The sequence below is a fragment of the Brachycentrus maculatus genome, unplaced genomic scaffold, assembly GCF_059751285.1.
Source record: "Brachycentrus maculatus isolate JH-2025_06_01 unplaced genomic scaffold, ASM5975128v1 h1tg000624l, whole genome shotgun sequence".
Taxonomy (NCBI): Eukaryota; Metazoa; Arthropoda; class Insecta; order Trichoptera; family Brachycentridae; genus Brachycentrus; species Brachycentrus maculatus.
The window spans coordinates 257,894-284,190 of NW_028281361.1; the positions used below are offsets into that span (position 1 = coordinate 257,894).

The window sequence follows — 26,297 nt, forward strand, 5'->3', positions numbered from 1 at the left end:
TAGGTACTTTAACTTATGCATCAAGCGCAGGACTAACCACCATGCCTGATTTAATTAACAATCAAGTTAACATCGTCTAGTTTTGGTTTAGAGTTTAGAAAATGGTTCTGAACTTAGAAGAAATTATAAAAATAATATAATATGTATTACCTTTTCGGCCGACTGGAACGGAGTACGTGAGGTCCTGGAATTCGATATCTATGGGAGGTCTCTGTGGAAGATGAGTCAGTCTCCTCACGTACACCTCATTGTGTACAGCCATTGTGTCTCTTCTCTCGCTGCACGCACACTGCGCACTGCACACACACTGCGCACTGCGCACTGCACTACGCGCTGAGACACGACCCTACACAAAGTGGCACTAATGTGAACAGGACTTAAACATATCACGAATTACAGAAACACCTTTCTTTTGAATATTCGAATGTCATCTTTTGGTGCTGTGGATAGTGAACATAGTTTAATAATTATCGGAGCTATATATCGAAATATGTCCTTGGTATTCCAAAAAAAAAACAATGTCAACGATCGAATTACCAAGATTTGTATTGTAGGTATCTCACTAGAGACAAAGCATGCATTTTAATACGAAAGGAATATGAAAGTATGCTCAGACTTCTATATTCCCTTGGTAAAATGTATGCTTCGTCTTTGTCTAGACACCTACAATATAATGTACATCGTGATGTATCGTCCAAATCCAGTGTTTGATAGAATAAATATAATAATTTTTAAACGAATTAACATTTTTGAAATATTTTGTAACCTTATGAAAATTCGAATCCGATAAAAAAAAAACAATTGGCGGAAGACAAAACGTTTACTGCTTTCAATCTTCTGTCTTGAAAACCTTCTTTAAAAAGGGCGTTCCACCAAAAAAAAAATAAACGGAAAAACCTAAATAATAAAACATATTTATAAAATAGGACAGCTCTGTATGCAGGGCAGGTACCGGTTCTTTTAGTACCATATTCCATCAAAAATAGACTTATATCTGACATCCAACGATGCATATCCATATTCAAAAGTCCTTTATTGGTGCGGTAAGTTATCATTTTGTAAAACACTATTACATAAAAAAATACAAATCATCCGGACACCAGTCATGTGAAAATATAATAAATTATAAAAAATTAAGCTGTTTTGAAATTACATAGAATTGATTATTAAAGTAACGCATCCCAAAGGTCATAAATGATAAAACACGGGGTAAACGGGAAAACTGGAAGGATTTGATACAAGGCTACCTGCATTTTAAAATGTAGTTACGAGTACAAACATTATATTAATTGCTGTCTTCACGATATTACGTAGAAAATAGAAGAAGAGTACAGCGCCGCATCCGGACCTACGTTATATGGCGCCAGATTCACAAAGTTTTCGTGACACCACTTAAAGATCATTATTTCGACTTTATTTTCACGACCCCAAAAAGATTCCAAAACCCTTTCAGTTTTGCTAATTTAAAAAAAAAAACAGAATTTCCTTTACCAGTGTTAAACAGGGCGCCCATTTAAGAAACGCTAAGGGCCCATCTGACTTGCTCCTTTTTTTAAACGGGTCTCGGTTTTCCCATTCCAACTAACCTAACCCTACAGTAGATCCGACACTGTGTAAGCGTGTAATTATATATTGATTTACTGTGAAAATTAATTTTAATCCTCCGACTTTATTAAATGAAGAAAATTGAAAACACGAGAAGGTGGATTCTGTATCCAGTAAAACGTGTTGACCTTTATAACTTACTACCAATATTTAGATAGTGATTCTGCACTATCTAAATATTGCGGATAACTCTTTTTCAGTCGTTATTTTTACAGAGAAATATTATTTTCTTGAAAATTTAAATGTATTCGCTTTTGGTGTCGAATTCTTCTCTCCCAAGCTAGGAGAATATCCCGGATATTGCGTTCTCTCTTAAAGGGACTCGAAGTGGGCGTACGATAATGGCTTACTGCTCGAAAGTACCTACTCCTATCCGGTCGTTGACTTAATTGCATGTAGTTGCTAAATGCAGTGTGCACATTATACATTAGTGGGGCAAATGCTTAGGTACTCGGCCACGCACGCTTTACACAAAATAACATAATGATATTGCAATAGGGCTCCGTTCCCACGATACGGCGAAATGGAAATGTCTATCAGGCAATGTCTGTCAATCTGCGGCAATGTCAACGGCCGCAACCGGCTCGGAACTTGGAATATCAAATTGTAAACCATCTACTTCTAGTTACTAGCGCATGTTTATTTTCGAAACTGGTTGTTTCTCAATTACCAGTATTTCAGAAAAGTATATTTTTCGAACAACACTAAAAAAATGTCCATAAAAATTAAAAAAAAAAATTGAATTTCATCGATTGATTCGGCAGTCACTTTGTGAAATCTATCCATTATTATTAAAGTTTTTTATTTATTATTTATTGAACGGCTAATGCCTTTAACATAATACATATATACAGTATCTAATATAAAAATACACTAATAGAGAAACAAAATGTCTTAAACATAAAATAATAATAAAATAACAAATAGTAAGCACTGGTCAATACACGTCTTCACACACTATCAGCGAGCAGCGAGAGAAGTTTTACTTAGTAAATACCACTATTTCTTAAAATCTATTGTGACACGTGTTTCGATGCATTCCGCATAATTTTCAAACACCGTATGTGAAGCTAATTCAAAATTTTAGAGTTACACACAGATTTGAAGAAAAAGTGGTATTTACTTAGTAAAACATAAATTAAAAAATCTTAAATGCGTTCAGAATTTTTATCAACATGTTGATTATGGAACTTTTAAATTTTCACATCATATAACTAAAGTAACAGCGATATATTTACATTATTTGTAAAACTTATTTTCAAGCTCACATAATAATAAAAATAAAAACTGTATGTAGGCATCTATACATTTTTTTCGAATTCTGACCCTTTTATTATTAATTGGATTGAAAAACCAGTGTTTATAAATGTCGATTTTTGTATCAGCCTTGTTGATTTGTACTTAATCACATTTTCCTCTTTTACCAAAAATTACAAGCATTTCTTACTTTACGATATAATTTGCGCACGCATGTAAAAAGAAAATTCATTGTAAAGGTATATGAGCAAACGAGTACATTGGAAAACTATATTATATTGTAAAGTTATTCACAGAATATATTTACATGAATTTTAACGACACATTGCGGCAGTTAGGAGCGAGCCTGACTTCTCGTTAATATAAACGTACAATTATTTTTAATTGAATTGATCTGAAGAAAGAAAATGTAACGACACGTTCATTTAATCGTGTATGTATTTGCAATGACTTTGACAAGGAAACTAGGAACTATTTCTCTAGGAATTGTAACATTAGTCGTTAACCTTACGCTGCTAATAGCAATCAATATCTCGCTAGTTGCTTAATAAACATTTGTCGTGTATGTAAAATTGTATTAAATTATATAAATTATACGTTCCGCACCCAGATAATGCATAGGCATCACATCTGATCATCGCGGTTATAGCTCTATCGACAATTAAATGAAGAACGGCGAGCAGTCCTCGCAGATGCTGTTTTGCTCTTGAATAAATAATAATTACAACCATCGGTATACTCGCTAGTATAATCTCTAATATTAGTTTCTCAAAAATCACTTCTTCGTCACTCTTGAGAAATCTATAATATCTTCTTGATAACAATCCTTCGAGGGTTAAATCCAGTATTTATGTACAAATATTTTGAAATATTCTAAATTTTGGTATGTTTTGATTGTAAGAAGTGTACTGTACAGTAGGGTTAAATGAAAATATTTTCCAGCGCCTATAAGGAGAAGCGACTCGACTGTGTGTAACTCGGAGTGTATTGAAATATGTCTTATTTGTCGGTACTGTGTACTATGTATGTACGTGTACTCGGTACTGCGTACTGCCTACCACAACATCTACCGTAACAATATGACCCCATAAACGATAGTAGAATCATTTCTGCACAACTCGTTTTCAGTTGCGTCAGATTCCGACGCGGCAGCGGTCAAAGCTCTCGCGATAACTGCCTTACTCCTACTTCCCGCAACTCCCGACCCGAGTCGAGAAGCAAATCGCCATCCTAACACAAAAAGTCACAAACCCAAACCCTCGCAGGAAAACTAAAACGAGCTTCATCTCACTATCTTTCTGCGACTGTTTGAATCTCGACTAACGCAACAGTAGCTCGCGCGAGTTCCTTTCTCCCGATCGGAAGCTGATCTCCGAGAGACAACTATTATTGCATATCAGAATGTAATGGAAAGCCTTTATACGGAAGACGAAAACTTAGATAATCGACGCAACGTTACGACATTGTACTGGAAGCGACTTTGCGCCAAAGTGTAACTGCTGGTTACAGACAAAACGGTCAATAATCGATCAATCGCACTTATTGAAGTGATTTCACGGTACTAATAGTCACTCAAAATGAAACTGTACACACAACTAAAAATATAACGATGTTATATTATATTTGAAAGTAAAAGTTACAAAAAAACGATTGGATCACTGATTTCACCCAAGTATTTCCTTACTTATGACGTCAAAGTTATAATCGAGTACATATCTCTGAATTGAATTTAATGATTTATTCAGAATTAAAAATGTAACTCGTAGTTTGATTAAGCGTACTTTTTCAACTTTGAAAACTTTTTTTAGAGGTCGCAACACACTGCCAGCCACACAATAGAGAACATTTCATCAGCAGCCTTCATCTAAATACCATATTAAAGTCTCAATGTGAATGAATAATTTTTTGAGAAAGGATTAAGGGAGACAACGCGTTTCTGTATTCAAATGTATATTATTAGTTCCTAAGTTGGGTGAATATGTGAACAAAAATTTGAGCCCACTCATAATATTGCGAATACTTTATTTCTCAATTTTCTTTATACGGGTATATAATTTATAAATTTAACTGTGAGAATGTGTGACTGGTGGCCTCTTTGTCAGTAACCATATCACGAGCGCAATATATTATATTTTTATATACTAAAAGGTTAGAGTCCCGATATAGTAATATCGAGTCAGGGGGGTCAAGTACAAAAAAGGAAACAACCAAAGCGTGAATTCGCAAGTAGTTGCCTAATAATAAATGATAATTCCCTGACATTATTCACAAACACGAGGTCAATAAGAACGAAAAAATAACGAACACAAAATGTGAGTTCGAACAATGTTAGTATTCGTTCTCCTGACTTGAACTTGGTTTATTCAGCTATATTAACAGTATAATTCATGTTCAATGTAAAAAGTGGTGGGTTTTTCCATTTTTTTCAAAGATTAATCAACCTCTTACCGAGAAGATGGTGACGAAATATTCAAAGCAGCAAAAAACAATTTATCAATATGACAGTGCCGAGTCTCCTTTGCATAGAATAATAAAGTATTCAAAGAAATGCTAATTTACAAAAATACTTCTAACGTAATAAATGTAACAATATGATGTCTTGTAAAAAATACTGAGTGAAAATAATGGCACAAACCGAAGTCAGTTAGTAGTACATTTTAACATTTCTTGAAAACTCGCATTCACAAAATAAACATCACAGTAATACGTAAATGATTTATTTATGTGACATTATGATCATTTTAAAAAGCCATTTCAAAAATTTGACCTCATTTTGGTGAGGAATTATTTATATTTGTATAAAAGTATTCGTTACATATTTCAAATCGACGGGTATTATAAATACTTTGAATTTTAATGTCAACCAAAATAATTGTCTTAATTTGTACTGAATAAAGGTAAATAAAACACAAAAATGTTTTTTAACTGCTTTTAAAACATTTTTGTGTTTTTACCATGTTCGTGAGTTGTGTTTTTATCATGACATTAAAAATAAGATCAAATTGTGGTGGAGTGAGTTCGAACCCAGAAACTCTGACACTAACCATAGGACCACAACCCGATACAATTTAATTTTGTTTTTTTTTTCAAACCGATTTCGACAAAAACCTTAGTAGCAAAACAAAAGTATGCGTTTTTATTTATTTTTCTAAAGTTAATAAAATGTGATGAGTAATTAAAAAAAAACAAATTTATTTTTCTTCTTAACTTTTTAGTTTCGCGGCAAAAAAATGTACAAGCCGTCTTTGATATTTCATAACACGTATCTGCTAATATGAATTATATTCTCATTTACAAAGTCTTATTTATTCTTACTTATTTATTCTTATTTGTTCTTATCGCTTGAACAATACAATCAATATCTGGAAAAATAACATTTAACTTATTTTATATCATTACATACTAGATATAATATTTATTGGAATATATTGTAGTATAAATAATTAAATTTTCTTATCCCTACCCATATTTACATATATATATATATATATATATATATATATATATATATATATATATATATATATATATATATATATATATATATATATATATATATATATATATATATATATATATATATATATATATATATATATATATATATATATATATATATATATATATATATATATATATATATATATATATATATATATATATATATATATATATATATATATATATATATATATATATATATATATATATATATATATATATATATATATATATATATATATATATATATATATATATATATATATATATATATATATATATATATATATATATATATATATATATATATATATATATATATATATATATATATATATATATATATATATATATATATATATATATATATACATAAGTATATATTCATTATTTTTATATATTTTTGGTACGAGACCATGATGTTTTATTACGAAAAATTGAATACATTAATAACTTGTGATTTCATACACGTACATATGCATCGCACATCCACACATATGAATTACATTACGTATTTGTGTGAGATTGCGTTCATTTTAGCGTAATTCAAATTTAAACATTCCAACAGCAAATATTACAAACGTACTGTTTAGCATGCACACATTCCCAGATTTGTTTCTCGACTAGGTCACTATCGCCGCTCTCCTGACTAGCTGTCTTAACTGACATTCTGCAAAAAGACCCGTATCAAATAGACTTTATAAACGTACGTATAATCACTATTTGATAAATATTTTTTAAATTGATGCATCATGAATATACATGAGTATCATGAATATATATATATATATATATATATATATATATATATATATATATATATATATATATATATATATATATATATATATATATATATATATATATATATATATATATATATATATATATATATATATATATATATATATATATATATATATATATATATATATATATATATATATATATATATATATATATATATATATATATATATATATATATATATATATATATATATATATATATATATATATATATATATATATATATATATATATATATATATATATATATATATATATATATATATATATATATATATATATATATATATATATATATTTATGTATATATAAACGCAACCCTTTACTTTACACTTTAACGAAATTTGGATAACACTTTTTTTTCTCGAATTTTCTCGATTCTTTCGTTCAATCAAGAAGCGTCAGTTTGGAAGTTGCTTTCATTATTAGTTATAAGTGAAAATAATTTATATTCATTGCCTTTTTTGGATTCCTGAACAATATTAGATAAAAAGAAATTCTCTCTGAAAATATTAAGCAAATTGATGTCATAAAAAGGTTTAAAACGAGTGACATAAAAGCAATGCGATTTTTTCTATTTTTATGATAATGGCTAATTACTTTTATACAACAGACTCAATGAAATACATATTATTGAAGAAATGATTTTTTAGAAGGGAATATGGATGTCTGGATACAGTTCTTATGATATGTTGTCGACTGGTTTGAATGATAGCTTTATGAGCTGTGCAAAATCCGCCATATACCCACGGTTAAAAATTCATATCATTCTGATTTTGTAAGTAAATGTATGCAACTATTCACGTGTGAGTTGGAGCACTATGATTGGGGATTAATGTGTATAAAGAAGGGAAGTCTGTTTATTAATTATTAAGTAACTAACTAACCATCACCCCGCTTCCCCGCAGAGGTAGGCAGAGAATAGAACGCCACACCACTCTGTCTTTGCAAACATTTTTAGCCTCTACCACTTTCGTGCATCTCCTCATAAATACCCGCCGATTATTTATGTATGTGACATGAATCTGATCGTGCCAAGTTTCTCTCGGTCTTCCTCTGCTCCTTTTTCCAACTACATTCGCCTCATAAATTTGTTTTACCGTTCTTTCCTCACTCATTGTTTCCACATTTCCAAACCATCTCAACACCCTTTCTTAATTTTATCGATAATGCTTATCTCAGCTTAACATTCCTTCCTTATTTCACCATTCGAACATCTATCATACATCATACATCGTTTTGCCCCACATTCCTCTGAGGTGAGAATTATTTAGTTTTAATAATTAATATTTGTTTTAAACAACCTTCCTCTCTCTCCCGCCGATAATTATTATTATTAGTATCGAATGTCATTCGTTTTTTTTCGATTCATCTGGCAACCGCGTTTAAAAAAAACTAAATAAAATAATAATAACTTTTTTCTCGAATTCGAAATACAAACTTGAAATAAATGACGCACATAGAGAGTACGTAAAAACTTTATTTAATTATGAATCATACGTGAGTACGTGATTCGAGTTTAAACTACGGTCAATATTACTTTTTATGCAATGTGGAAAACAATAAGATCGTAAAATTATGTACTTAACCAAAAATTATTCAAGATTTATTTACAATGGCACGTTTTTTGTACGTGGTGTTAAGTTGAGAAAACTCTATGGAAGATTCGAGAATATTTCAAAAATAGAACTGCATCGAAATACGTATGTTATAAGAATTGATTAATTTTTTTAAATAAGAACTTCGCTACTATTTCACTGGAAAATTAAATCAGACGATTAAAATTAAAAATAATAAAATGAATTTATTCAAACTCTGCTCTGATATTGTTTGATCAGTGATTTCATAAAATCAGTGACTAAACTCATTATTTTACTGAGTTTCTAAATTTATACTATTTATAGTAAGACTCGTTTTTTAACAATATTGTAAACTTATATGGCTATCTCTTTAATTTGAATTGCTGTATTATTTGGTTTTTTTTGGTTTATAGTTTCACCAGTTTTTTTCACTCGTATTCACAAATCATGCTAAATTTTTGACAATATAACGTACCGAGCAAATGCAAAAAACATGAAATATAAGTAAAATAAGTGAATAAGGGTTGAAAACATAGGTGCAATTTTTTAAAAGCATAAAGCCAAATGTTTATAAAACTATAGTCAAAATTTCCGAGGACATAATTGACAAAAAATCGAAGAATTCAACTATTTATATATTAAATGTTAAAATAAACACTGGTTTTTTGAGTCTACTATGTTGTATTTTATTGTTAAAAAAAAAAACACAAAAATATTTTTAATTTTTGTTACAATTGTTTCGCCTACTTATGGCATTTTTAAACTAATGTCAAATATAACTTAGTAGACTCAAAAAATCGGTCTTTGATTTTAACATTGAATTTATCAATTAAAATGGAGTTCTACAAATTAAATGCCCAATGTATAAATACTATGTTTATTAAGACATATTACCCTGAAAGATCGGGCTGTAAATAAGTGCGTTGACCTACAAATCCGCGTCTATTTGGCCACGTCGATTTGGAACTTTCAGGATAACAAAACAATTGACTGACTTCAATTTGACTGACATTGAATTTATCATATTCGGGTATCCAATAGTATGTTTTTGTGAAAAAAGTATTCTTAATATACCACAATACAACCTGATAAATCATCCGTTAAAATAATTAACAAAGTTATGATGATTTAATTACGTATTTTGTGGTTTTATAACTACTCCTTACAAATAGAATGTCTACATATTTTAGTATATTTTATATTTGAGTTTTGATAAGTTTCGAAAACCGTTTTACATTATACATAAGTATATACATACATATATATATCAGAATACTTTATTTGGCTTGACTGCATTAATTTATTTTTGTCGTTGCTTTATCGCCTTGCAAGAGCATTGTCAAGCTGTTCAAAAAAACAGATAGACATATTTAAGTGCACAATTTGTTTTAAACAGCGAATAAATCCCTCGCAAGGTGAAATGGCTGTCACAAAATATTTAAATCAATTTAGTTGAATCCTAATTCGTGTATTGATTTGAATTATTAACATGTTATTGAATTCTGCAACGTGAATGCCAATTCAGTAAAAAACGTATCCAATGCTGCTACATAAAAATATGCTTTCACAAAATACATATTTATGTTTTTTTTTTAGTTAAAAAAGTAGATTTGAATAGCACGCTAAGAAAATCTAATAAAAATATTACTGCATTAATCGGCAACAGGATTCAATTTCAATTTTATTAATTAAATTAATGACTAATGCATCATAATATATGGTATGTACGTAAACCCATGCAAAGCCTTAACAGGCTGATACCGTTAAAGAAAAATAAAGAAAAAAGATCATATTATTTTATTAATCCATTTTATTGGAATAAAACATGAAATATATAAAAAATATAAATAAAACCCTTATCCGCACCCCAATGGTGCATAGGGCACTTTGTCATATAAACGCAGTGTTATCTTGATCGTTTACACATGAAGGAAAGGTGATCAGCCCTCCGCTTCAGGTACCAGTCCATGGTAATATTGAATAAATATTACAGTGAAAAAATCACTTGTATTTATTTTACCCCCCTTGGGAATCGAACCCGGGACCTCCAGAACGGTAGCCGAGCGTGCTGACCATTACACTACGGAGGCGGAGTTCTGATAAAACATGAAGCTGACAATAATGAAAAAAAATGAACTTTATACAAAATGAGAATAAAAAAATATATTTATAGATTTATTTTTTTATTTATAAAATAAATAAAAATAAGAAACGACTCCTACCCCCTCTTCACCCTTCAACGTCCCAAGGACACAACATGCGGTGTTTGAAAATGATGCGGAATGCATCGAAACACGTGTCACAATGGATTTTAAGAAACAGTGGTATTTACTAAGTAAAACTTAAATTCAAAAGCCACAAAGTGACTGCCGAATCATTAATGAAATTATAATAAAAACCCTACAACTCGCTCAGTGGAAAAGTTTAATTACTCAATTATATTTATAACATTTTAACTGACGTTGTAACTTGTAACTGAAAATATCATGTTCAAAAATAAAACTGTATCGAAGCAATGTTAAAAATAAAGTTGATTTTTTTTAATTTGAACATTTCGATGCTGCGAATAAATCGATTAAATTTAATTTGAAGAAATTTGATTATAGTTACAATACTTGTAATTTACAATTTACTACATAATTTGAAACGCATATAAATAAATTAAATTATACACAAATAAATGTTTTTTTTTTAAATAATCATAATTTAAATTTAAGAACTTTGCAAAGGTTTCGATGCACCAAATAATATTAAAATTAAAATGAGTAGTAATATTAATATTAAAATTAAAAACCCCTATCCTCACCCGAATGGTGCATATGGCACCGCATCAGATCGACGCGTCAATAACTTGATCGTTATTGAACACATTACTGCTTTATGGGAAATGAAGTGAAGAAAGAACAATAGATAGGAAAAAGAGGAATAGCAATATTGACTATAAGGACACTTGTGGTTGCATACCCGTACTCGAAGTTTGGGTACCTTATGTACTGCTAATGTGTTCCAGTCCCTTAAAATAAATATAATTAGAACTTATTTAAACTTTTGATTCAATTTACAACACTAAACAAGAAAAATAGAGAATTCAAAACTAGAACCGCATTTAGAATTTCGATTTAGACATTCAATTTATTGTTTCGGCATTCACTTTGTGGTAAGACATGATGAAATTTAAAAGAAAACACTTGTTTTTCACCACTTGAGTTATATTTACTTTATTTTAACGACTAGTTTCGGAAGCTATGCTTCCATCTTCAGGTCTAAATATAAACTCGTAAGTTTTTTATTTAGACCTGAAGATGTTAAGTACAAGTCGTTAAAATAAAATAAATATAACTCAAGTGGTAAAAACAAGTATTTTCTTTCAAATTTCAAACGTTCAAAATAAAATAGTTGTACAAGCCGAAATCATATTATATGTTGTCTTAACAAAGCTATTATGAATTCAAAAATAGAACAGTATCCAAATTTGTAATTAGAATAAATTTGAAATTCAAAATAGGAACTCCACAACGCATTTCGTTCACTCCGAGGCACAAAAAATATATACTACGTACAAAAATTCAAATGGTCCCTTTGTTTCGCCGCGATACAACTGACAGTTGATTTTATTACTCACTATTGTATGACAATTGTGGTTTGCGTCAAGCGACCGGTATGTTGGTTCGTATCCCGTTCAACGCCGACTGCGGCCAGTAAACTAGTGAAACATTCTCCCGCGCCGGAGCAAAGCTTACACTTACTAAACTGATTACAGTCACTTGCGCACTGCGCGCAGCGTCTGCGCGTAAAATCATAACAGGATAATATCACTTGGGAGCAGCGGTGGGCTGCAGGGGGCTCGGAGGGGCTCGCGCGAGCCCCTTGTTAAATTAGACTCGGACCGGCGAACCCCTTGTTAAATGAAGAGAAATCAATATTCTCTAATTAAATCAGTATTTTACCATTTAAAAAAATAAGTCATATCTATATTTTGTCATTCGATGTTCATATTTAAATATTATTATTTTGTATTTTGGATAGTTTAAACAAAATGATGCACTTCATGACGGTCGTAAGCCCCGCAAATGCTCAGACTTCCATATTCTTCGTCATCTATGTTAAGATGTCAAAAATTAATATAAAAATAACTCCTCTTTGGAGATAATCCAGATTTGTGAACAAGTATTTGGACACACTCAAAACGTGTCGAAAATTGTTAATATATTGCCATAATATATTGAACAATATGCTACAAATATGAAAAAACCTGTTAGCACTTAAGCGCATAACATTGTGTGCATAAAATTTCGTTGAAGGAGTGTGTTAATAGGTCTTTGTGTGCTAATGTAATGAAAAAAATATCTCTAATAGTATGTAAATAATTTTTATGGTTGTGTACCAGTAGGTCTACGTACATTCACATGTAATTTGTGAATATAATTTGGATGAGTCTGCGATAGACTTCTTATACAATATACACATTCAATTAGAAAATACTTATATAGGGTGACACAAAAAAGTGGGAACTTTTTAACAATCTAATAAAACCAGAAGCAAAAGAAGAAAAAAACATTATTTTCATAGTTCAATTTGTGGGGCTTCAGCTCCAGAATATGCCATTTAAGAAATATAAAGAAATTTATTTATTTATTTCAAATTACGCCCTTTAGATGCCATCCTCCTGTACCGCATTTCTGAAATCCTCTGTTGAGATTTCTCATTGACCGGTGAAGCATCCCAGCTGGGACGTTATCGATTTCATACTGAATTGTCTGTTTTAACTCATTCAGATTTCTAAGTCGAGACGTGTACACTTTGCTTTTGAGATAACCCCTCAGTAAAAAACACAAACGGACAAATCTGGCGACCGAGGGGGCCAGAGAACGCTATCAAATCTTGAAATCACCTCGATTACCGAACAATTCTCGCACAAATTTGATCGATTGCCGTCCAGTGTGTGATGTGGCTTTCCCTTCAGTTGTTGCACTATCTGCGGTCGTTGGTGTCTTCTTTAGGTCAGATCCAGTGTTTTCAAAGCCATGAATCCAATATTTTTATCGCGTGTTTTGATGTGACGGCACCATGACGTCCTAAGTTGTAAAAACGTCGGAACTGTATCTGCGCAGCTTCCAAACCATCACTACTTTTATAAAACATTTTTTATGGCCAACAGCGTGCTGTTGCCCGTTCCATGTTGCATGGTGACTTAAATGGCAAAATGTTTACTTACCCAACCTCACTGTCCTGCAGTCCTACCACATGCTCATGGCTACCACTACGATTTTCAAAAATTACCTTTATTCTGTGTCACCCTATATTTATAACTACATTTTTCCTCAATATTATTTTTTTTAATCAGAGATGTCACATTCAAACCTTCAACTGCGGAGATTTTTTTCGAATATGTCTGCTTCTTCACGTTTGGTTTTTATTTTTGACATATTAGCGTATTTCTGTTATTTTGAATAATAAAAAATCATTGTCAGATTGAATTTTTTTTAAAACAGCCTGCCATTTTTGCGCAAGCTCTGAGAAAATAGGGGCATTTTTTTATGATTACCAAAGTGCGTACTTTAAATAATTGCATTTCATGATTCATTTTCTAATTGAATTCTGATATTGATATGTTTTCAATAACAAAATGCGTTATATATTTATATATATATATATATATATATATATATATATATATATATATATATATATATATATATATATATATATATATATATATATATATATATATATATATATATATGTAATAAAATAACTAGGTACCTACCTATACATTTTATTAAGTACTTACAAAAAGTACCTACATAAAACAGTTCTACCACCAGATGCCGCATGCGTCGCACAGAATAAAACAAAAGACTTCCGATAATATTATTAACTGTCAGAATCAGATAGATAGATAGATAGATAGATATAAAAATTATTATAAAGATAAATTAAGAATAAACTTTAATTACAAAGCAACACATTGTTTATTTTATTATTATACACCCACTTTACATATTATTTACACGCAATTTACAAAAGAAAAATATTACCACGTTATATATATATATATATATATATATATATATATATATATATATATATATATATATATATATATATATATATATATATATATATATATATATATATATATATATATATATATATATATATATATGTCAAATTTAGGTTATTCACAAATCCTGTTAATATTGGGCCTTATTATGAAAATTTGACTTCGCAAAATACTCTTCGTATCCTACCCTCATACAATTAAAACTATATTTGTCGAGCAATCATTGTGCGCTTAAGATCAATTAAAATGTAACCCATTTTTGTACCGTCAGAGAAATTTCCAACGAATTACAATTGGAAATTTCCTTATCAACTTATATTTTAAAAATTATATTTTGAAACTCTTAATACTTTTTCTTTGCATCGTTCGTACACGTTACTTTGACAGTTTCTTGCAAATAATTTTTATTTATTATTTTAAGCTTTATTGATTTTAGAAATTATCGTTTTACTCTCTAAAAATATCAAATACACCTATGATAAAAATTGCGAAATTTAAGGCACTATGAAGCATCGAAGGCAAGTGAGGTATCAGTAATGAGTTTTTTTTAATTGATAATCGTTATAACCACTTTTACAAAATACACCAATCAAACAGCCCCACATAATTATACACCTATTGGCAAGGGGCTATTACTTATTGCCTATTGGCCGCACAGCTTACCCCACACAATTCGCTTTTGGCTATTCATAACGATCGATAATCTCTAATTACTATCCGCTACATAAAACGATTACTACATAACTTGAGAATTGCCTTATGGGTGTAGTTTTTTTTTATTTTTTATTAATTATTATTATTTTATAAAAGACACAAACACTTTAAAAAGGAAACTGGATGAACACCATTAACAAATACAGACTACACAATAAAAAAAACTAAACAAGATATGTTTTCGCACCGTATAAAAATATATCTTCCCCAGTATTTAAAAAAAATGTAAAACATGTCACTTTAAAAAAGTCCCTCTCCCCAAGCACAAGAGCTCAGTTTCTTTTTTGGAAAGCCTCAGTGCAACTAAAATTATAAAATTGTATAAACAAATTAACTGACATATCGCTTTTTTATTAATCATCTTTGGTTAGGATTTTTAGTGGTGTATTACAAAAATATTTAAATCGTAATCGAGCGAACTAATGTTTTTCTCTGGTTTTCGTTAGTTTTGAGATCAAATAGAATTTGGACTATTTGTCATACAATACTTTATAAAACATTATTTTATACGACTAGGAACAAACAAGTATTGGCTTAAATTGTCCAACTTTTAGTGTTGTTGAAAGATACCAAGTCTTCGACAATTTGAGTAGCAACTTGTTGAAGTTAGATTTACTAATTTCTCGTTTACTGACTGATAGCACCCAAAGTGTTAACTAAAAAGACTAATTTATATTTCAGCTATTCTATTTCATTACCCTTTATATAAATTACCACCAAAGTTGTGGAATATCAGTTTATTATGATTATAAAGTTATTTGTGTCAAGATTATAAGCACTATATAATTTTAAATTCTTAAAGCTTATAACATAGTCTATTGAAATACTTTAACTACGCATTATAAACTATGCGTTATAGTCAACAATTATAATGAATGACCTGTTCAATAATCACTTTTAACTACTTTATAATACTTAAAACACAACTTCAGATTTATTAAAAAAAAAATTACATCGCTACTTTGTTGTCTCCTGCAGAAAACGTACGGCAATAAAAACACATTGTGCCACATTTACTGAATTATTTTAAATAATTTCAGTTTTTTTAATTCAAAGAGCGCCATCTTCGTAGAATATAACGATATATTTTGTATATTTTATCAGTATAAGGATGGCCAGTTTTTGGAATTTTTTGGGTTAACAATGTCTAATTAAATGTCAGTTATATTGGGTAAAAAAGCATGTATTGACATTTCTCATATCATTGAATTAAATTTTTATTACCTTAATTCATTAATTGAGTAAAAAATTCAAATAAATTAAACTTGAAAGATAAAGAAATGGTACTTAGTGAGTACGTGTACGCTTAGAAAATCTAAATAAAATAAACTTAATTTGTTCTAAACTGAAATTTTGCATATGTCAGTTACTATGATTAGTTAGAAGTTGACGATATTTGCAATGGTTTTAAAGACCGTTCTGTTTTATTTCGCCGCACCCAATCATATGCGCCGATGTTATAGAGTTTATAATGGGAAATTAAGTTTTTTTTCTTCAATAAGTTTGTGACTTCACAAACTTATTGAAGAAATGATTACTCCTTGATTTGTCTGTATTCCTGCTGTTGGAAATTTAAACAATAATAATCCTTCGCTGTCATCTTGGGTATCGGAACATGGTGGTGGATTGTATACATTAGTTAGTATTAACTTACATGCCCCGCTGACAGTGAAAGGGACTTTGAAAACATTACTAATCACCATCAACTTATCTTTAATCGCGAAAAAAATTACATGATTGATTAAATACCGGTATAAGATTTTTTTAAAGTTTTTGCAAGGGTGGATCCGAATGGAAACCGAGAGTTTCTATACCGGACCTGGGAATGTGGTGGTAGTTTTTAGAGTAAAATCTTTTATATCTCAATATTTTTTTACGGATACAGTGAATTTTTTTTATATTTTATTTTAAATACCCTATTTAACGTAGAATTCCATATATTGACCAATAAAAAAAAATACTCATACTATGCAACCTTATTAGTCACGATTAAGTCTTATTTATATAATTTTTAATGCAATGGTTATTAAGTGGGTATAATAATCCAAACAGAAGAGCTTTAGTATCTATTAATAACATAAAATATTATAGTTATTGATTATACATAGGTGATTACAATGTATTATAATTGCAATACATAAAATCATTCAATTATGTATTATGTTGTAATGTATTATGTTTTACAGTCTGCGTCGCCTCTAGCAATTTTTGTAAGTGGGCAAGATCCAAATGGGAGGATATAACCAATGGATTATTCATCTACAATTGGTTCTAACCCTTTCCATTCACCCTTTACATTCAAGCTAATTTAAGATATGTATTGAGAGGTTATGTGTCATTTGATATAGTGTCGCTAGAGTGTTCTCTAGCTGCTAGAGTGTGGGTCTAAATGAAAACCATCGGTTTCTAAACACGACCCGAGGATTTGGCGGAGCTTCCAGAGTACCTACATATATACTCGTATATATATAATAGGATCTTTTCATAAACCGGGGATACTGTTTAAAATGTATTGAATTCTAAAGTTTTTTTACGATTCCAATTGTGTTACTATTTTTTTTTTATTATCCTCTCCTAAACAAAGACCTAGCCAAACTTCGAAACACCATCTTTATTCGTTTTTTAAAATGTTATTTCAACAATTATATTTTTAATAAATTATATGCAGGTTTAATATATTTATTTAATCTTTTCTTTACTTTATCCTTACCAATGTGATTTTAATAGTCCTAGATAACTATAGTAAAAACTGCATATTTATTTATTTTTTCTTGTAAAATAAATTGACCCGCCCCATTCCATTTCGTCCTTCTTATGCATAATATGGAACCAATATTAAAATTAATATATTTTTTAAATCGCCAGTTCAATGTTTTATGGGAAATATTTACATCGTTAATATACCATTATGATAATGAAATTCAATAACTTAAATTTACGTAATTATTAAAATACATAAATTTATAAAATGACTAAGTATCGTGTATTTATTACGATATCTTGCATTCAGGTCAAAATGTCGAATTTTCGAGATAAGTATTATTATCTTATGAATAATAAAGAATCATTTAATAAGGAAACTCAACATTACTTCTAGAATTTCAGAATTAAAAAAATCCCTTTTAAAATCATGTATTTAGTATTGTATTTCTTTTTCTTCCCTTACCATACATTACAATATATGTATTGGTTTTTTTTTAGATGGGAATTGCATTTATTATTTACCTTGCTTATTATGTACGAGGTTTATAGATCATTTAGTGGATTTTTGTTTCTTCTAGCTAATTAAATATGTTTTTATGTGAATCTGTCTTGGGAACAGGAGGGATAATCTAGTGTGGGCCAAACAGGAACTTCTCAGCATTTGCTCATTGCTGGGAGGAAACCACGTTGCACTCCTCAGGAGAAGGCGGACTGTTGACTGTCATCAGCAGACCTTCCGTTCCGTTCGGTAGACGGCTTGCAATCAATATATTGGGCTGCAATAGACTCGTCTAGTGCGATACAAATATCGTACGACAAATCGTACGTGTAAATTACATGAAGTGGTGATCAGTCTTTTGAAAGCTCCCACCGCTTACTCAGATCTGTAAAAGAGCGATGGTCATAAAGATAATAAAGCTTTAACTACTAATGCCATCAAAGTAGACCCGAATATAATACTAACACAGACTCATGGTTTGTATGGGGAATGTTAAAGGCTTACGATTCCTCGTTCAATACAGTCAATATGGATATAGCTACAATACAAACACCGGAGTGTGTGTTAGAATGTGTTTGTTAGACCAACTCTAATGACATTAGGAATATATTGTTAATGAACGGTACACTAATATCTGGTGTCTGCTTTCAGTATGTGATCACATTATTATCAAAACATAATTTTAATTTCCGTTTGCAATCGATGTGGGCATCGGGAGACGATTTGTCACAAGAAATGAGGAAGTAAATGCGGACCCTTTTTATGAAATAATAATCGCCTCCCGGATTTTTATTTTTAACGAATTTTGGATTTGTAATCCGTTGTTGATCAGTATTGTCAGGAAGTTAATAATACTAAATAGAAAATTAATTTGAATGTATTTTTTAATGAAATAGAAGTTACAATTAAAGTTATCTACATTTGTAAGTTCACGCGTTATCTTTTCCCTGTAGTTCCAGCGATAATTTATGTATGTCTTTCCTTTATCGATGGTGATGAGGGGTTTAAGTTGGTTCATTGACTTTGTTTGCATTTATCGACAGATTTTTCTTGAAGTCAATATTTTCCGAAACATTCGCAAAAAAATCATGCCAAATTATACTATTTATTTAGGAACGAAAAGTACACAAAAATATGTCATCAACTTAGTAATATTAAAATTAAATGTAGTTGTAAATAAGTGTCGTCAAACAAACAATAAAAAGTTTTCCTAGAATTTTCAAATTAGTTGGCAAATATGACTTGTATTCACATGTTTAAATAAAAATCTAAAGAATTTGTTGACTTCAAAGTACACGGTACCTTTAAGGAAAATTAGCGGGAAAAATTCGGGTACCTATATTGTAACTAAAATAAATAAACAGAAAACGAAGTATTTATTGAAGAATATTATGTTAATATGGTTATTGTGCGATTTGAAGGTCCCTCACTTGTTCGAGTTTTGTTTGTTCTCGAAGAACGAGGGTATATTCACGTACCTATTTACTGTTTTCAGACAATAGGTACGCAATAATAGTTGCCCTTGAAAAAATATATAAATAAAACTAAAAATCATACAACAAAAATACATATAAACAACGACAATTCCGACTCTCGAGTTGTGAGTTCTGGTGATAGTAAATTCACACAGCTTCTAACTATCGTAGATCCAGTTGCGGGATGTATTTATAATATTTTTATATTCCTTTTTTATTCCTTTTACTTTGTATTATTATAATATCAATAAAATTATTTTTTAACCAAAATATGTCTAAGTATTCTACCCACCGCCACCGCTTAGTCATTACTTTGCTGGAAATTAACAGTTATTATAATTAAGATAAATTATAGGATTCAGCAGGGACCTTTTATACGAAGGAACATGGAATACAGACTTCCATATTCCCTTCACATAAAAATACGCTTTGTCTCTGTTGAGGGGTTTAATTAATCTCAAGACTCATGGGAGTTAATGTAGTGTTTGAGTATTGTTTAATACAGTTTTTTTTAGTTTCTTATAATATTATAATTTCATTATTATTTGAGACTTCTGGGATAAGGAAGTGTTTACTATTAAACGTGAAATCTTTATGAATCGGGTTCGGTTTATGACGTAAGGATAGATTTTAGGAAATTCTCTTAGTTGGCGATGATACGCGTATTTGGAAAACCGAAATAGGAAAACTTGTATTTAGACTTCCTTATGTTTATATAATATTATTTAAGACGTGTTTTATCATTTTTTGAAAATGCAATTAAGGGATTCAAAGGGGGACAAATTCAAGTAGTTATTCTTATCTCGATAACGCTACAGACGTTAAATTTAGAATCAATATTGCATTTAAAAAAAAAATAGCGAGACTTGTTCTGCCATTATTAGAAATATCAATTAATTTAACTACATATTTGGATTCCCACATTATTTCCCTAGTTTCATGGTCATGTTTTTTTTTATCTAGAACAAAAAAGAAACAATAAAATATCGTGTGTAACTACTCTGTTTAACGTTTAACGAGTAAAAAATATCGTCGATTGATTTGTATAAATTAGGCAGATTTTATCGGTAAAATCATACATAAAATACTTTTGAATTATTTACGAATGTAAATAATTCCTTTTCAAAATACATATCATATTTAATTTATACGCAAAACTGTTGTTATTCTTTCAAATACAGAGTATTAAGTAAAGTCTTCAGTAAGAATTAAGGAAAATAAATATTAAAATAAAACTATTTCATTAGTATTCTCAATATTATTAATATTTAAAGCGTTTACTTTGTGGTTAGTCATTTTTACATATTTATTTTTTTACAAAAATGTTAATAAAATTATTACCACTCACCGAGATTTTTACGTCTACCGGTTTCGAGACGTACCCGTCTCATCGTCAGGACAATCACTAACACAGCATGCAAACAATACTACCCTTCACCACCATAGCACCATTTACACACTCAAAACTACACAAAATGTCTAACACATGCGATTTTTCGTCGACCCGAAGACCAACATGCACTATAGTTTTCAATACAGACATGCGTTACGAGCCGAGGTTAAACGTGCAATCAAATTAGACCTGTATTATAAAATTAGACTGTTTCATTAGTATTACGAGTACTTTAAATTTTATGGTAATACACAACATCGGTAAAATTTGCTAATAAAGGCAAGATCCGGTTAATACCCTGAAGAAGACGAAAACGGATATCAATAAATACATATAAGTACATACGATAAATGTTACTTCTTTACCGAACTGTAACTACCTACATTAACTTAATTTATTACCAAGGATTTTAGACGCCTAAAATTTATTTGCTAGCGCATACTAATATTTAAAAATACAGGTCAAAGTGTAATATTTTTTTCATGAAATACAATAACGACACTCATCAGGCTGAAAAGTCAACAAAATAAAAAAAGGAGGAAAAACGTATACCAACTAAAATTATGTATATGCGCTCTTTTTATCGACGATTTTCGTCAATATTTTGATCGCTTCGGGTATAAACAATTATTTTCTTCTGGAATGTTATGTAAGAAAAGTTCATTGGTAGGATCATAAAAACATTTGTTTTAAATTGATTAATTAAATTACCGAATGTTGGCCGTTATACTGGAACACTCTGAATGATCCTTCGCAGTGTCGCACCAATGGTATGTAGATGTGTTCAATTAGTACGGGCGCCGTTTTCCGACGCTGCCGTCGCCCATCCACGATATAATTAATTTCCGTGGTTTCTATCCTTCTGTCGCCTGATTGAGGGTTAAGGCTTCACATTTATAGGTTAATACTAATATCCTTTCAGGATTGATGTATTAATTTTTTAATCAAACACAGATTTTTTGAGTCAACTAAGTTGTATTTTATTTTAAAAAAAAAACTAAAACTAACTAACTAACTAACCATCACGCCGCTTCCCCGAAGGGGTAGGCAGAGGAATAGAACGCCACACCTCTCTGTCCTTGCAAACATTCTTCGCCTCTTCCACGTTCATGCATCTCCTCATACATACTCGCCGATTGTTTCGACTCCTGATCAAGTATTTGGCATACTCAAAAGAAACGCATAAAAATTAATATTGTGACAATTGTTTCGCCTAGTTATGGCATTTTCAAACGAATGTGAAGATTAAATGGACTGACGGTCCTTATGTAGCCATACAATTCTAGGCACTTAAGTGATAGTTTTAACATGTGCAGTAATAATTTATGGGAGACAACAATAGTTAATGGGGGATGTATGTAGGTACGTGAACTTATATTTATTTTCTGGGAAAGGAAGAATCTATTGACATGCTAATTTGTAAGAGAATTAATGTTTTTGAACTATATACAATTGTTGGTTATATTATATTATATTGTCCGCCTCCGTAGTGTAATGGTCAGCACGCTCGGCTACCGTTCTGGAGGTCCCGGGTTCGATTCCCAAGGGGGGTAAAATAAATATAAGTGATTTTTTCACTGTCATATTTATTCAATATTACCCTGGACTGGGTACCTGAAGCGGAGGGCTGATCACCTTTCCTTCATGTGTAAACCATCTAGATAACACTGCGTTTATATGACGCAGTGCCCTATGCACCATTAGGGTGCGGATAAGGGTTTTATTATTATTATTATTATTATTTTTATGAATATTTATATACAAATGTAGATATAATTGTATTAAAAATTATTAGTTTATCAATAACGCACTATGCAAGCGTTTACGTAGAGAGAGATGTTTAAATCTCAATGCTATAATTATATTTCATTAACCAGTATTGGTCTAATTTTATGAAAACTATCTCTTATCTTTCAACTTGGTACTTAAAACCTTTGGAAAGATCGGAGTCTCTTATTGATATGGTTTAGTACTACTATTAAATAACTTTCATTTCTGTTGCGCAACTTTACTCGTTATCTTTCTCCGTTACTTTCTCTGCCGAAAAATGTTTTCCGTTAGTTTATAAACTCAATTATCGTGTATTTTTTGTTGTTTCTCACTTATTATTATTTTTTAACGTGCGTGTGGCATATACTAATGTCATTACTATGTCTTTTTGTTCGTTTTGTTACATAAAATTATTCAAGTTAAATGAAGATTACGAATAATATTAATTACTTTTTCTGTATCCCCAAATTTTTGTAATGCCCTATTTAGGTTACGAATATTTTTACAGAATGAATTAAGTTTAAACATAAAAGGTATTATAAAAAGTAAACAATGGATGGTAAGGAGAGTGTTTTATTGCCATACCACAAAGTTATCAATGCTTTTAATATACAAAATATAAAAATTGTAATTTTATTATGCTATGAAATAGATTTGGTCGATATAAGCATTTAGAAATATACATTGCCGCAATATTTTCCAGTAACATAATATTATACAGTGTAATCTGTCTCGGTAATTCTAAAATGATTGATCAATTATTTACTCGCAAATCGTTCGTGGAGAATTGAGATCAGATCTCTGTTAATTCAAGGCAAAATCGTTTCTTCAAACGAATTGTTAATTTTCACCTTGAACTGCGTTTCTAGGGTGTGAAAATTATGATGAAGAGGCTTGGAAATACCCTTCTTGAAAGAATGCACTGTACTATTTCAAGAAAAAACTAAACAGAGCAGAAAAGAGCAGCGCGAAAAAATCTTAAATAAAATTGTAATGATTAAAAAAAAAAGTAAACAAAAGCTTTTTAAATTATTTCAAAACCATGTTTCTCTTACTGTTTCAACCTGCTGCTGGAAGAGCATTCCATGGGATCGGATGCGCAGAAGCAAAGGCACGCCCGGCAAATTTACTGCGCCGATTATCGGGTATATCGGATAACATTTGGACGATGCTTTTGATGAGATAGTAGTTTTTTGTCAGGTTAAAAATTAATCGTTTTAAAGGTTAAAAGAATACGGCCCATAAGTCGTCGTTTAAAATTCATACCCAATACCATAAAACTATTTTTGTTAACTATAAAACTTATTTGTTGTAACAATTGTCGAACATTCTCGTTAATTTAAATAAAAATGAGAAAAAACAGCCGAGTGTCCTTAGAAGAAGCGTTACAGTGCAATAAATATTAATAAGTCAAATATCGAATCAACACGAATTGAATTATGTTGGAATATTTGTTGGAGGAATATTTGTCGGGGCCATTTGCCTTCCATATAGGCAGAAAAGCAGTGCCTATCCCAACTTACCCGCCTGACATATAAAAACGCAACCAGTACCTACCCTACCTTACTAAGTAGTACCAGCTTACCTTACTACCTACCTCTACTAGCTACCCTTGTAAGTAGTATCAAGCTTACCTTACTACCTACCTCTACTGCCTACCCTAGTAAGTACATAGTACCTACAAAGCTTACCTCACTACCTACCTCTACTGCCTACCCTATGTAATTCTCTATGCACGCCACTGATTATTTGTGTAGATAAATTATGCAGTTAGCAGACATAGGTACGGAAAAAACGAAGGTAATTTTATAATACCTACTTCCTCCAATTCAAAGTCGCCTTTTTTATAAATACTTTTTCATTTGTTTTTAATTTTATAAATCATTTATAAGTAGTCAATACTACATAGTGAATACTTGTATAAATATTTTTTTTGTATTTCATAATCATAAGTTGGATAAGTAATACCGAAAGAGAAAGCACATTATTAATAATGAGTAAAGATCAGTGCTTATTTTGAATTGAAATTACAGAAATTTACATCGCAACGTGATAAATTGACATTATATATATAAAAGGTATGGCGGGGTGTAATACAAATAATCTTGCAGTCGTTAATGTTTGAACAAATTATAGGTTTATAAGGTTAAGAACCTTTTAAGTTATACGAAATACAGTTTAACACCAGGTTACGAATTTAATTCGTTCCGTGAAACTGTTCGTAATTCGAAACCATTTTTTTGCGCAAGACATAATGTAAATTGGATTAATCCGTTCAGGATACCCAGAAAATAACTCTTAATAACATTGGGTCACGATCAAAGTCCTAAAAAAAACAATAAAAAATATTTCAACTTGGCTCTTACAAATAAAAAAATATATAGCGATGCGTTATAAATTTATTAATAAGACACATAGTTATTTATAAATTTATAACGCGATAAAAAAGATTTCAGAGCGATGTTGAGATGAAGTCTGTTTCTATTTCACTTTCTTTTGCGCTTTATTGTGAAGCTGTTTCGGTTTTTCTGCGGTGATCTCCCCCCAGATCGTACTTCGAAGTACATATTATATGTACTCGTAGATGACTCCTCTCCGTAACTCGAAATTCCGTTCTCAAACCGAGACCAATTCCGTTTTCTTCATTATCGTTGTTCGTAATCCGAGGTTCCACTGTATAACAAATTAAAACACCACTGTCGTGTATAAACTGATTTTTTGTTACTAAAATCCGTATTTATTTTAAGTATAAACTCTATTTTTGACATTGAATTTATCTAGGTTTTTACATGTACGTGTGTATAATGTAGATAGGTACATACTTAAAATCTCTAGGTCGAGTTTATCATAAACTATTTTTAATAAAGGCTACGTAAATATTTTTTTATGATAAATATTCTATAATGTGTGATACTGACAATTAAAAA

At 30.2% G+C, this 26,297-nt stretch overlaps 1 protein-coding gene and 1 long non-coding RNA gene across 3 annotated transcripts in view; both read right to left on the reverse strand.

Annotated features, from left to right (window-relative positions):
• LOC148300973 (ATP-binding cassette sub-family G member 4) overlaps positions 1-12,527 on the reverse strand; it is a 28,995-nt gene extending 16,468 nt beyond the window's left edge. The window contains exons 1-2 of one of the 2 annotated variants that reach the window (XM_088273989.1): positions 12,375-12,527; positions 151-346 (exon numbers count right to left, since the gene is read on the reverse strand). In XM_088273989.1, the coding sequence (XP_088130115.1) occupies positions 151-262 (112 nt within the window). In that variant the 5' untranslated portion in view covers positions 263-346; positions 12,375-12,527. Of the gene's footprint in view, positions 1-150; positions 347-12,312 lie in introns of both variants that reach the window. The other variant, XM_088273990.1, reaches the window with a different exon arrangement.
• The window catches only part of LOC148300972 (uncharacterized), a 206,437-nt gene that overhangs the window by 25,316 nt on the left and 154,824 nt on the right, over positions 1-26,297 (reverse strand). The gene's annotated exons all lie outside the window — the stretch shown is intronic.